This window comes from Capsicum annuum, chromosome 8 (genome assembly GCF_002878395.1).
Source record: "Capsicum annuum cultivar UCD-10X-F1 chromosome 8, UCD10Xv1.1, whole genome shotgun sequence".
NCBI classification, from domain to species: Eukaryota; Viridiplantae; Streptophyta; class Magnoliopsida; order Solanales; family Solanaceae; genus Capsicum; species Capsicum annuum.
Genome location: NC_061118.1, coordinates 154591670 through 154604655, shown reverse-complemented (window position 1 = coordinate 154604655; position 12986 = coordinate 154591670). Strand labels below are relative to the sequence as shown.

General features: G+C 36.9%; 2 protein-coding genes across 2 annotated transcripts; both read left to right on the top strand.

Annotated features, from left to right (window-relative positions):
* The first annotated feature begins 951 nt into the window (after positions 1-951).
* On the top strand, positions 952-7137 carry LOC107839643 (F-box/LRR-repeat protein 3). The gene is made up of 7 exons (XM_016683217.2): positions 952-2241; positions 2339-2464; positions 4027-4131; positions 4231-4630; positions 5064-5193; positions 5273-5567; positions 6636-7137. Exons 1-7 carry the CDS (start codon positions 1609-1611, stop codon positions 6879-6881), a joined length of 1935 nt encoding a protein of 644 aa, XP_016538703.2. The 5' UTR covers positions 952-1608; the 3' UTR covers positions 6882-7137.
* A 125-nt stretch (positions 7138-7262) lies between these two features.
* LOC107839644 (putative pectinesterase/pectinesterase inhibitor 22) lies at positions 7263-9428 on the top strand. The gene is made up of 2 exons (XM_016683218.2): positions 7263-8434; positions 8602-9428. The coding sequence occupies exons 1-2, from the start codon at positions 7474-7476 to the stop codon at positions 9270-9272; spliced, it is 1632 nt and encodes a 543-aa protein (XP_016538704.1). The 5' UTR covers positions 7263-7473; the 3' UTR covers positions 9273-9428.
* Positions 9429-12986: the final 3558 nt, after the last annotated feature.

The following is a 12986-nucleotide window of genomic DNA, read 5'->3' as shown; positions in this document are numbered from 1 at the left end:
GATAGAGGGCTAAGGGTGTGGATGAGTCGTAACCAGTAATTAGGTGGACTTTGGTGTTCTTTGTTTGGCAATGTACAATCTTCTGTGGATGTCGTACCTATGTTATTTTATCATGTTCCTTACTTTTGATGCTTTTGTATACTGTCTTTAATCTTGAGCCGGGGGTCTATCGGAAACAGTCTCTCTACCTCTTTAGAGTTAGTGGTATGGACTGTGTACACTCTACCCTCCTCAGACCCACTTTGTGGGAATATACTAGATTTGTTGTTGTTATATTAATCAAGGTACAAGAAACAATAAGAAGAATTGAAGGGCAAATTACGAAAGTAAGTAATATAATTATTCTTTTTTTTTTTTTTGGGTAAAGTAATATTATTATTCTATATGAAAGAAAAGCTAGACAACACACCAACTAGAGAATAAACTATAACGAAAGTCGCAAATATTATGGAGTGGCATTCTCTTTTAACACCACACATGTTGCAAGTTGCAACACTTAATTATTTTAGTAAGAAATAGATAAATTGCAAATGGGCATTATGGTGTCACGTGAGATGCGTAAATTTTGACCACTTAATACTCAGGAACGGATCCAGAATTTTCAGTGACGGATTCAATAGTATATATACGGACTAATTGAAGGGGTTCAACCTCTATTATTTATACATAATTTTTTTTTTACCTGGATCCTATGTAGATCCGCCACTGTTAATATTTCCTCCGTTTTAAATTATCCATCTCAAATTGAGATGTATATTAATTAAGAAAAATAATTAATAACATATTTAGTTTACAATAGTATCCTACTAAATGATGTTTATATTTTAATTTAAAAATTAAATATAAAATATGAAAAAATAATTAATACAAAGAGTAAAATATGAAAAAAAAAATTATTAACGAAAAAAGATAAATAAAATAAAAAATTAAATTAAAAAATTAGGGAGGGAGGGAGTAGTAAGCATCAACATGGCACCATCACAATGATTCAGAGTTTACAGATCACTTATCAATGAATGCATCTCCAACACCACTCCACTTATCTTCCCAACATCAAGAATCAAGAATCAAGAATCCTTCCTCTCTCTCTCTCACTCACACACACACACAAGTTGACAACAAATACTTTTCTTCTTTTACAGTTGGTAGTCATAGCACCTGAATAACATCGCCGGTCGGGTAAATTTACTAGACATCTATAACATCACCATCTTCCTTCGCACCACCTGTTTTGGTGTTGTCTCCTACAATATCTTCTTCTACCCTTCAACCCCTTTTCACCCTTCGTCTCATCTTCCTCTTTCTCCCTACATAATACTATTACAACAACGAACCCCTTTTCTTTTCTTCACATCTTCTTCTAGTTTTCATCCAAGCAGAAAGTATGAAGTACCAGCCAAGTTTCTGTTTTACAGAGTATTCAAGATTTGTATGTCAGCTTATTGAATGTCCGAATGAAACAAGTTCAAATGGTCCCAAAGGAGTAGCATTTGTTGTTGTGTCAATTGTCTTTATTTACATTTTTAGTGGATAATCGTGGTTCATAATCTCAACAACTTACATTTTAATCACCTGAATATTAGTTAACAAGTTTTACTTATAGTTTTCATGGATTCTGCTCCATTACTTTCTGTCCTTAACGAGGATCTTCTTATCAGAATTCTGTCTTTTATTTCCCATGATCCCGACCGCAAAGCTTTCCGTTTAGTATGTAAAACATTTCTTCGAGTTGACTCGTTCCACCGTACCCATCTTCGGATTCTTCGTCCTGAGTTCATCAATACTCTTCTCTCAAAATTCCCACGTATTTACTCTCTTGACCTCTCCGCCTGCCCGCAAATTGACGACGGAGCTGTTGCCATGCTGGTGGGTAATGGGTTGCTGCCAGATTGGTGTAGGAGGTTGAAGAGGCTGGTTCTGAGTCGAAGTACTGGGTTGAAATCAGCGGGGTTGGAGATGTTGATCAGGTCTTGTCCTCTTTTGGAGGCTATTGATGTGTCTTATTGTTGGAGTTTTGGTGATAGAGAAGCTGCAGCTTTATCTTTTGGTGGGTCTTTAAGGGATGTAAAGATGGATAGGTGTTTGGGTCTTACTGATGTTGGTTTGGCCAAAATAGCAATTGGCTGTCAATGCTTAGAGAAACTTTGCTTGAAATGGTGTATTGAAATTACTGATCTTGGGATTGATCTTTTGTCCAAGAAATGTAGAGAACTGAAGGAGCTCGACATTTCCTACTTAAAAGTTTGTTATCTTCTTATCCTTGTCCTCTTAGGTTGTTTTAAATAAGGTGAATGTAGTTATCGTGGTTGTAAAGATGTTGATTTTGGTGTTGTTTCAGGTTACTAGTATGTCGCTGCGTTCTGTAAGCAGTATGGAGAAGTTGGAGCATTTGGCTATGGTTGGGTGCGGCATTGTGGACGATGAAGGACTGCATTATCTTGGAAAAGGGTGTCCTTCTCTTCAGGTGATTGACACGATTCACAAACTATATTTTTGATCAATTGTAGAAAAATATGAGATCATAGCTGTGTTTGGAGTTCTATTCCTCCACTGTTAAGGTGACTTTTACAGTGTTGCTAGTGGTCTTTGCTAATTTTAAGCCTGAAAATAAACCTTGTATGTAAAAAAACAGTTGCTTCATAAATAAGCACATGTAATTTCATTTGTTCATAGCTTGTCGAATTATAAATATTTATCTTAGAAGTGAAGATGGACTTAAATTTGTTTTTGTTAACTTATACTTCCTCAGTTCCAATTTGTATGACACAGACTTGTTCCGAAGTTTAAGAGAGAAAGGAATGACTTTTGAAACTTGTAGTCTAGTCATGCCCAAGGGGAGCCTTGGAGTAACCGGTAAAGTTGCTGCCATGTAATCATGAGGTCACGGGTTCAAGCCTTGGAAATAGCCTCTGACAGAAATGCAAGATAATACTGCGTATGATACACCCTTGTGGTGGGGTCCTTCCCCGGACACCACGCATAGCGGTAGCTTTAGTGCACCGGGCTGCCCTTTTTCCCCTTTTTAGTCTAGTCATGCCATAATATTTGAGTGGCAATAAGCCTATACCCCTTTTGAAACTTGTGATCTTAAATGTGTCATAACATCTAGTTAAGTTTGTTTTGTTAACTTATACTCCCTCACTTCTAATTTATCTGACATAGTCTAACTCGGGACGGAGTTTAAGAAAGAAATGAACACTTTGAAACTTGTGATCTTAATCATGTCATAATACTTGTATACTATAAAACTTTTGAAACTTTTTATCTTAAACATGCCGTAACATTTGTGTGTAAAATGAAAAGTTTAAAGTTGAGGGACTTGGGTCTTAGGTCACAGATTCAACCCTGTGCCAAGCAAAATAACTCTGGTATTTAACTGGAGAAGAGTAAAGGGGCGGGCCTATCATATCAGTGTGTCAAAGGCTGGTGGTTGGCCCAAAGGGTCAGCTCCATGCGGATTTCTCAGACATTAAAAAAAATTATATCCAAATATCGAATGTGTCATTCTTTTTGGAGTGGACAAATACGGAACTATTGTCACGCCAAATGGAACAGGGGAGTGGCTTGTTTCAGTGTCATGAATGGAATTCGAGACAGTTCGTGCATCCGACATTTTCTGGTGGCCAGATTATGCAGTTAGCACATGAATCTGTAATACAGGAAATGCTTATTGGAAATTATGGCAGACGATGTTTCCTGGTATTCTGACTGTAGGCGAACAAAGACATCACTAGATGCTTGCATGATCTAGTTCTGATCCCTCTTAATCGATCTATCTATCTATTTGTACTTTTTATGGATCCCACTTTCAGCGTTGCTGGTGATTTAGCATTCCATCTGCATTCATATCTCTTTCTTCAAGTTATATATATAGTGGACAAAACTTTCCTATCCATGAATATCTGAAACTAGTATTCTAATATTCTAAAGCTCAAAGCTTTAGCATTTTATGTGGCTAATTTACCTCTAAGAAGATCTTAAATTTCCTTGGTTGCCATAACTAATCAGAAACTTGTCTGTTTACAGGCGCTGGATGTATCAAGGTGTGACAGACTAAGCTCATCTGCCTTAGCTTTCCTGATTAATGGACATCCTTCGATGCTACAGATATACGCTAGTCACTGTTTCCATGTGAGTAAATTGTTGTTAAAACCTGCATTTTTTGAATAATTCCTTGTGGAGTTTTTGATGTTGGTTCTGCAATTTAGATTGAGAATCTTGATGCACCAGGAGTTTCCTACTAAAGTCGTCCAAGGGCTGAAGGACCTAAAGAATCTGAAAACACTCATACTTGATGGAGCACCAGTTTCTGAATCATTATTCAAGATCATTAATTTCAATTGCAAGTATTTGATTGAAATAGGGCTTGGAAAATGCAAAGGAGTAACTGACAAGGGCATTTTCCAGCTGGTATCAGGGGGTGTTAATTTAAATATCTTGAATCTCACATGCTGCAGCGAACTTACAGATGATGCAATATCAGCTATAGCAGATTCTTGCCGGAGTGTTTTGTGCCTCAAGTTGGAGTGCTGCAACTCAGTCACAGAGAAGAGCCTATATCTCCTGGGATTACACTGTTCCTTCCTCGAGGAACTTGATCTTACTGATTGTTTTGGAGTCAATGATAAAGGTGAGATCCAAACCAATCTTCTTTTGTTTTTATTAATGGATTTGTTCTGTCACTGGTCAGATAAAGGTGACTTCCCATTTATTCTGAACGACCCAGAGCAAGACATCTGATTTTCCCTCGCCTCATCTGGGTTCTATTTCCATTTTTTATATTCTTTTAAGTTTTGAGCTTTTGCGTGATTGCATCGACTTCCATTTTCCCAGGAGCAAGACATCTGATTTTCTTCTTCTGTCCTTTCTCTTTTTTCTTCTTTTAATGACATGTTGAAGCTCCGTGCATTCATGTCTCGAAGTTCCTCGAGTCAAGTCTTTGATGATATGGTTACCTCCAAACTTGTGCAGTTGGTGACTTACATTTAAATTACGCATTTCTAGCTAGGAATTCAGCCATGCTTTGGAAGTGCACTAATGTCTGCATCTCATCTTTTCTGCAGGACTTTATTACCTGTCTAAATGTACAAAGCTTGTATGTCTAAAGTTGGGATTATGTGCTAACATAACCGACAAGGGGCTGTACTATGTTGCTAGAAATTGCAGCGAGATTCGTGAACTTGATCTATACAGGTAAAGTGATTGCTCCATCCAACTTATCCCATGAATTTGAGAATGTCTCTCTATATTATATCTTAAAAACCATATGCAGGTGCAAAGGAATTGGTGATGATGGACTCTATGCTGTATCAAGTGGTTGCAAAAGATTGCAGAAGTTGAACTTGTCTTATTGCAGCGAGATCACTGATAGAGGAATTGAGTGTCTTGGCCATCTACCAGAGCTCTCTGACCTTGAGATGCGGAGTCTTTTAAATGTCACAGGCACTGGTTTAACAGCACTTGCTACTCGGTGCAAGAGACTTGCTGAATTGGATTTGAAAGACTGTGCTAACATTGATGATTCAGGTTTCATGGCTCTTGCTTATTACTCTAGGAATTTGCAACAGGTATAATTTCTCAATCTTGAACTACTCTCTCTACTTCTTCTAATGTATTGTGCTGTTAAATCCGTTTGCCATGTGCTTTCTGCATTACCAGTTGATAAGTAATGGTCAAATGATAAGAAAAATACACCTTTGATCTGTTTGATACAACATAAAGCTCTTGGTCCACAATTACATTTATATAAGGGCCAGGAATACATTTCCTAGAAGTTTCCAGAATCGATGTAAAACATGCTCGACTCATTGGTCTTAATATCTTGCAACTCTGACTTAATTGCTGCAACAGTCTGTGCTCCTTGTTTGTTATCAACACCCTTTTAAGAGTTTTGAGAAAATTTTAGATTAGATTGCAAGTACTTCAACAGATTTTGGCCTCAAGTCTTTCTTAAATAATATGTAACTTTTATTTTAATAAGAAAAATTGTTGAATCCCACTCTGCAAATTGGTTAAAGTCACCTCGTAAAATACTATCAGTTTTTATATAAGGACTGCTTGTTGGGATCAAGCAATCCTTGTTTTCTTTTGTTCAGAGTTCAAAGTAGAGTAGTGCATAATGGTTCAAGTTTCACAAGTAGATTTGCTAGATTACTTTTTATTGTTTAATTATCACCCATGAAATAAGATATGCTAGGATTATGTATCTAGCTTTGTTAGGCATCTGTTTCATCCTAATCTTTACTTTATCCACTTTGTTTCCTTTGGACTTAGTAGATCAGGTATATTCATTGCTTTTATATGAACAATCTCGTATTAGTTTAACTGGGTTGTATACTTGTTTAACTTGGGCAAGTTGACTGAGTTAGAAATGGAGGTCATAATCATTAGTTCTTCAGTAATAGATACATTTTGTATTGTCAAAATAAAAATACAGACGTTTTCATGTCAATCTCACTAAGTTCTACTAGCCGGAATTGACTCAGTATGTGCAAATGGTATGGTTAAATCATTTGTTGGTAAATGCATGTAGCTGCCTTCGACAACCTTGACGCTTGTCTATGCATTGGGACTTGGTTATGTTTAGCAAATTGTCTGTTGAATTTGTCTACAACTGAATAAATCTTTGATGACAGATTAATCTGAGTCATTGTTCAATCTCGGATGTGGGTCTGTGCATGGTGATGGGGAACTTGACACGCTTGCAGGATGCTAAGCTTGTAAACCTTTATAACGTTTCAACCAATGGCTTTGAGGTTGCTCTTCGGGCTTCCTGTGTTCGGCTGAAAAAAGTTAAGTTGATTGCCTCCATGAGACTACAACTTACGCCGGACATAGTTCAGACATTGAGGGCTAGAGGTTGCAGGATTAGGTGGGATTAAGGTACAATACTCAGCAGTACATGACAATATATGTTTGCAATGCCCCCACTTAATTACATGAATGAGGTTCTATCGATGCATTTGTGCTGTTGAACCTAAAACTTCTCCCATTACATCAGTAAGTAGAAATTTTCCATCATGTTGTTTGTAAGTCCATTAAGAGTTTTGCGCGGTTTTTGACTCTTCATCTGTGTCGATTCATTGTGTAAACTTCATATGTACCCTTTTGCCATTTTGCGCGCTTGCTTGTTGTCTGGTTCTTGTGGCCATGTTTTAAATGTGAAGAAGAAAACTAATAAGAAGAAAAAGGAGAAGACCAACATCTTTTTTCCAGAGGTGGTACCCTACTTAGCCCACCATAACAAATTGACAATACATAGTAAAAAGAATTTTGTAACCATGTCATACAAGGCAGAATAACTTGAAAGTTGGAAAGAGAGAAAAGCATATATTTTCATGTTTAGAATTCTCTCCCTTTTCTTTCGTGACAAAAATTCTCAATTTGTATTCCCTTCCCATCAATCTTTCTTTTAAATTGGCCATTGCAACCAATCTCTTTTCCACTCTTCATTCAAGAAAAACTCCACCAAATATGGAGATCACCAAATTTCTCTTTATTCTCATTCTTTTACCTTTTTACCAAGTTCTCTCTCAATATGAACGTGAAACTTTCCATCCATATCAAACATCCCATAGTATATTTGATCCTCAGGCCATGATCATTCAAGCTTGCAACAATATCCAAAACCAGGCCTTATGCCTGTCACACATACAAGCCAATATTGATGATCCTGTCCATAGGAACCCCAATTCAATCCTCAGAGCAGCCCTTCGAAACTCCCTAGATCAGGCAAAGCTAGCCATTCAATCCATCACAAAATTCAGCACCTTATCAGCTTCATCCCGGGATCAAATGGCCATCGAAGATTGCCAAGAACTTCTCGATTTCTCAGTCACTGAACTAGCATGGTCCTTAGGTGAAATGAGAAAAATCCGAGCCGGTTCAAAGAACCTTCACTATGAAGGAAATCTCAAGGCATGGCTAAGTGCTGCATTGAGCAATCAAGATACATGCTTAGAAGGATTCGAAGGCACGGACCGACACCTCGAACATTTCATCAAGGGAAGTTTAACACAAGTCACACAACTCATTAGCAATGTTCTAACTTTGTATGTTCAATTGCACAGCTTACCATTTAAATCACCAAGAAATGAGACTATAACGTATGCAAATCAAAAGTATCCAGAGTGGATGACTAACGGTGACAAAGATTTGCTAGTTTCTCATCCAAATGGAATGCATGTAGATGCTGTTGTGGCCTTAGATGGAAGCGGCCGTTATCGGTCAATCGCACAGGCTATAAATGAAGCTCCAAGCTATAGTAACAGGAGATATGTGATCTACGTGAAGAGGGGAATTTACCATGAAAACATTGATTTGAAGAAGAAAAAGACCAATATCATGTTTGTGGGAGATGGCATTGGAGCCACTGTGATTACTGGTAACAGAAATTTCATGCAAGGATGGACTACATTTAGAACTGCAACTGTTGGTACGTAGTTGGATTTTCTTACGTACACTGATAATGTAATGAATTTTTACACGATCTAACATATTATAACGGGTAACATGTCTTATTTATTTGCCAAGTAAATTAGCTAATCCCACCACCTTAACTATCTTTTAGTGAAAAATTCATTAATATGATTCTTTTAACAGCTGTTTCAGGGAAGGGTTTTATTGCAAGGGACATAACATTTCGCAACACTGCTGGGCCTAAAAACTTCCAAGGCGTGGCCCTTCGCGTGGACTCGGACCAGTCAGCCTTTTTTAGGTGCAGTATGGAAGGATATCAAGACACGCTTTACGCCCATTCACTCCGTCAATTCTACCGCGAATGCAGCATCTATGGCACCATAGATTTCATTTTTGGCAATGGTGCTGCAGTTCTACAAAACTGCAAGATATACTCTAGACCTCCACTTCCATTACAGAAGGTAACAATTACGGCCCAAGGTCGAAAAAGCCCAGACCAAAGCACTGGATTTTCGATCCAAGATAGCTATATTTATGCAACTCAGCCCACTTATTTGGGCCGGCCTTGGAAAATGTATTCAAGGACTGTATACATGAATACTTACATGAGTGGAATGGTCCAGCCCAGAGGATGGTTAGAGTGGTATGGGAATTTTGCTTTGAATAGTTTGTGGTATGGTGAGTATAAGAATTATGGGCCTGGATCATCACTTTCGGGTCGGGTTAAGTGGCCCGGTTACCATATTATCAAAGATCCTTCATCGGCTAGTTTCTTCACCGTTCAACGTTTCATCGATGGCATGTCGTGGTTGCCGGCCACCGGGGTCCAGTTCTCGGCTGGTCTTACCAATTAAGTTGCTTAACAGGACTATATAGCGCAATTGTTTAGTTGTATAAATGATATCACACTGACACATATACTGTGTGTATATCGTTATCATAACATATATTGTTTAGTTGTATATCATTATCATACGCATAAACTTCAAAAATTACCGGTTATTTATTTACGTATAGATCCCTTATACATGCATCATTATAAAAGAGAGTTGGAGGAAACTATGTAACATAGATTTATTATAATCCATACTAATGAAGACAAAGAATGGAGAAACTACCTATAAATAACAAAATATACTATCTAATTATATTTATGCATCCTATTTTTTTTCTTTCGAAAAAGACCTTCGACTTTAATTTGTTATGTCCACTCACTGTAATTGACTTTTAGGTGGTCGGTATATGGTAGTATGAAATTTCTAGATGTTTATTCCCAGTGCAACAACAATAATTTCAAAGGCTAAAATAAACTGTAACGAGGAGGAAGTTTCTTCGATTTAAAGCAAGGTGTCACCTTTATTTTCCAGATGTGATAAAACTACATACATTCAATGCCTAGGAAAGCTGCAAAATGTATGTGCTTTGAATTTTAGAAACATGCCATTACTTTTTAGTAATATCATATCATACAGCTAGCTGTCTATGATTTAGCATTAATTTGGTGTGCTTGAATTGATCATGTGTATGTGTTGATCCACAATATATATATATAGAAGATTTCTTTTAAGTTGACTTATGTTTAGCTGGGTTGTCAAATTGCATATATTGGCACGTCTTAATTTAATTGGTTTCTTTAAACAATTTGAGTTAATTTTATATAAATTATTTTAAAAAATGATTTATATATTGACGACGTATATAACATAAATTCACATTTTCTTTCTTATGGTAGAAAATGAACTAACTTTCTTTGTGTTGGGATACTCCTAATTTGCGGAAAGCAAAAGAGTTGACTTGTAGTTCGCAATCTCCTAAATCATGCGATTGCTATTTTAATTTTCTGTTGCAATGTGCATAATTTGCCACGTGAAATATTGCACACATTTTTTATGACTTTTAATTCCTTAATGCAACGTAGTCAATAGTGAAATTACTTGCCCCTTTGTTATCCCTGATCTCGTACTCAAAAGGACAATCAAAGTAACAATTCTTCAGATTAGTCATTTATTAGTACAAAACTATCTCACCCATTATCCATCAATGGTCAGTGAAACAGGCCAATTTTATTTTGGTATTTTTCAGAATGTTTCCCCTCCCTTTTGTAATGATTTAATGCACCTTTCTTTAGTTTTTACCCTTTTAATCTTGCGCATGGGTGAACAAAATTTCATATTAACAGCTAGCTGAAAAGAAACTAAAAGTAAGTTATTTATAGCAACCTAGGATACTCTTAATGATGTAAAGTTTTCTGAGAAAAATCTACGAGGTTAGACTTACAATGGATAATATCACACCATGTCAAGAGTACATTTTAAAACTATTTTAGCTCAATAATTGATATCAGATGCAATAATTTAATTTGGTGAAACGAGCATATGGAGATGGCGGAGTGATGACATAGGGCCTTGCTAGTAAGTGTTTTTTGCTATCTTTATGGCTTTATCCGCAGCTTCAAATATGCATACCCAATAAAGATGAAGAGAAAAGACATCTTTTCCCCCGAATTTGTCCTCCTAATTCACTTTAGCACTTAAACTTAATTTTTGTTTATTTACCCTTTCAACATCTTTAAAGTATATTTGTTTCACCCCTCAAAACTAAATACCACTCTCACAACGAAGAGTGAGTTACACACGCGCCATGTCAGTGCCAAATCAGTGACACATCAGTGTCAGGTCATTGCCACGTAAGAAATTAGGATTTTAAAAAAAAAATCCCACACACATACTCTTTTTATGTATTTTTGTTTTAAAAAGCAAAAAATAAAAATGTTTACTATTTATATATATATATATATATGCCCCCACCCCCACCCCATTTTCATCTAAATAATATATATTTTATATAATTATTTTTATTTTAAAAATAAAAAATATACATGTACTATATATATATATATATTAAATAAGAAATTCAACCCACTCCAACCTCTTTCTCCATTCCAGCCCCCACCCACCCCCCACCCCCGGCGCTCTTCTTCTTTTCCAGCTCCTTCCCTACCCCCGTTCTTTCTCCCCTTCCAGCCCCCACCCCTCCCCTACCCTTCCAGTCCCCCACTCCCGTAGTGTTTTCATGTTTGTTCTTGGGTGGTGTTAATGGAGGAAAGTGAAAAAAAATTAAAGGAAAGTGTTGTTCTTGGGTGGTGTTGTTAATGGAAGAAAGTGAAAAAATTAAAGTGTTGTTCTTGGGTGGTGTTGTTAAGGGAGGAAAGTGAAAAAAATTAAAGTGTTATTCTTGGGTGGTGTTGTTAATGAAGGAAAGTGAAAAAAATTTAAAGAAAAGTGTTGTTCTTGGGTGGTGTTGTTAATGGAGGAAAGTGAAAAAAATTAAAGTGTTGTTCTTAGGTGGTGGTGTTAATGGAGGAAAGTGGAAAAAATTTAAAGGAAAGTGTTGTTCTTGGGTAGTGTTGTTAATGGAGGAAAGTGAAAAAATTTGAGGTTGTTAATGGAGGTTTGAGTGTTGTTGTTGGTGATAATTTGAAAAAGAAAGAAGAAGAGAAAAAATGTCCATTTTTATTTTAATTTTAATTTTTTTAAAAAAAATTAATTATATTTTAAATATAATATTACTGAAATTAATTTTTTTAATAAATAAGTGCGCCCCTTTTTAAAAAAAATATCATGTCAACTTTAGGGGTCAAACAAATACACTTTAAAGATGTTAAGGGGGATAAATAAACGGAAGTTAAGTTTAAGTGCTAAAGTGAGTTTGGAGAACAAGTTTAGGGGGGAAAAGATGTCTTCTCTCAAAGATGAATGATGATGATCGTGTGGAAGTCAATTCAAGGTGTTGGAGTCCCACATCGATGGGTTAAAGGGTCATTGGTATCCTTATATGGTCTTAGGCAATCCTCCCCTCACGAGCTAGTTTTTGAGGTTGAGTTAGACCCAAGGTCTATTTCTTTATCATGGTATCAAAGTCAGACCCACCCACTTCATTGTTTTTTATGTTGGGCCCTCGTCTTATATTATCCACGCTCCAAATATCCAACCCTGGGCATGCGGGGGTGTTAGAATCCCACATTGGTGGGTTAATAAAGGGGTCATTGGTCTCCTTATATGGTCTTGGGTAAACCTCTCCACCTTTCCGCTTTGGATTCTCTATTCCCCCGAAAAAAATATCGATCGTCCTTACCATTTCAGTCCCCACCCTCAAGTGAGAAGGTTATTTTGTTGCTATCGACTTTAGTAATATTATTCATTTGTATCCCTCAAGCAAGCAAGCGAAGGGGGCTAGGTTGTAATACAAAATCGTAACCATTGATTCCCCTACAATTCTTTACCTTAAGCAGCGGGGTAAGCCAATAAAGGGGGAAAGTCTAAAATGCTATAGCGACCCGTCGAAAGAGCTAAACAAATAGGAGAAAACCGTACTATTGTGAGAAGGAAAGCTTCACGCTTGGGCTGTGCTCTCGGGGTTTACGATAGGAGTGCTCTCTCCTGCTTATCGTAAACTCATATCTCTCCAAGTTGAAGCTTGAAGCAGGCTTGCCAATATTGCTGTCGTGATAGGAGCTTCCACCATTTGTTTGTCGGGAATCTTGCCAATATTGCCTCGTGGATCAACTG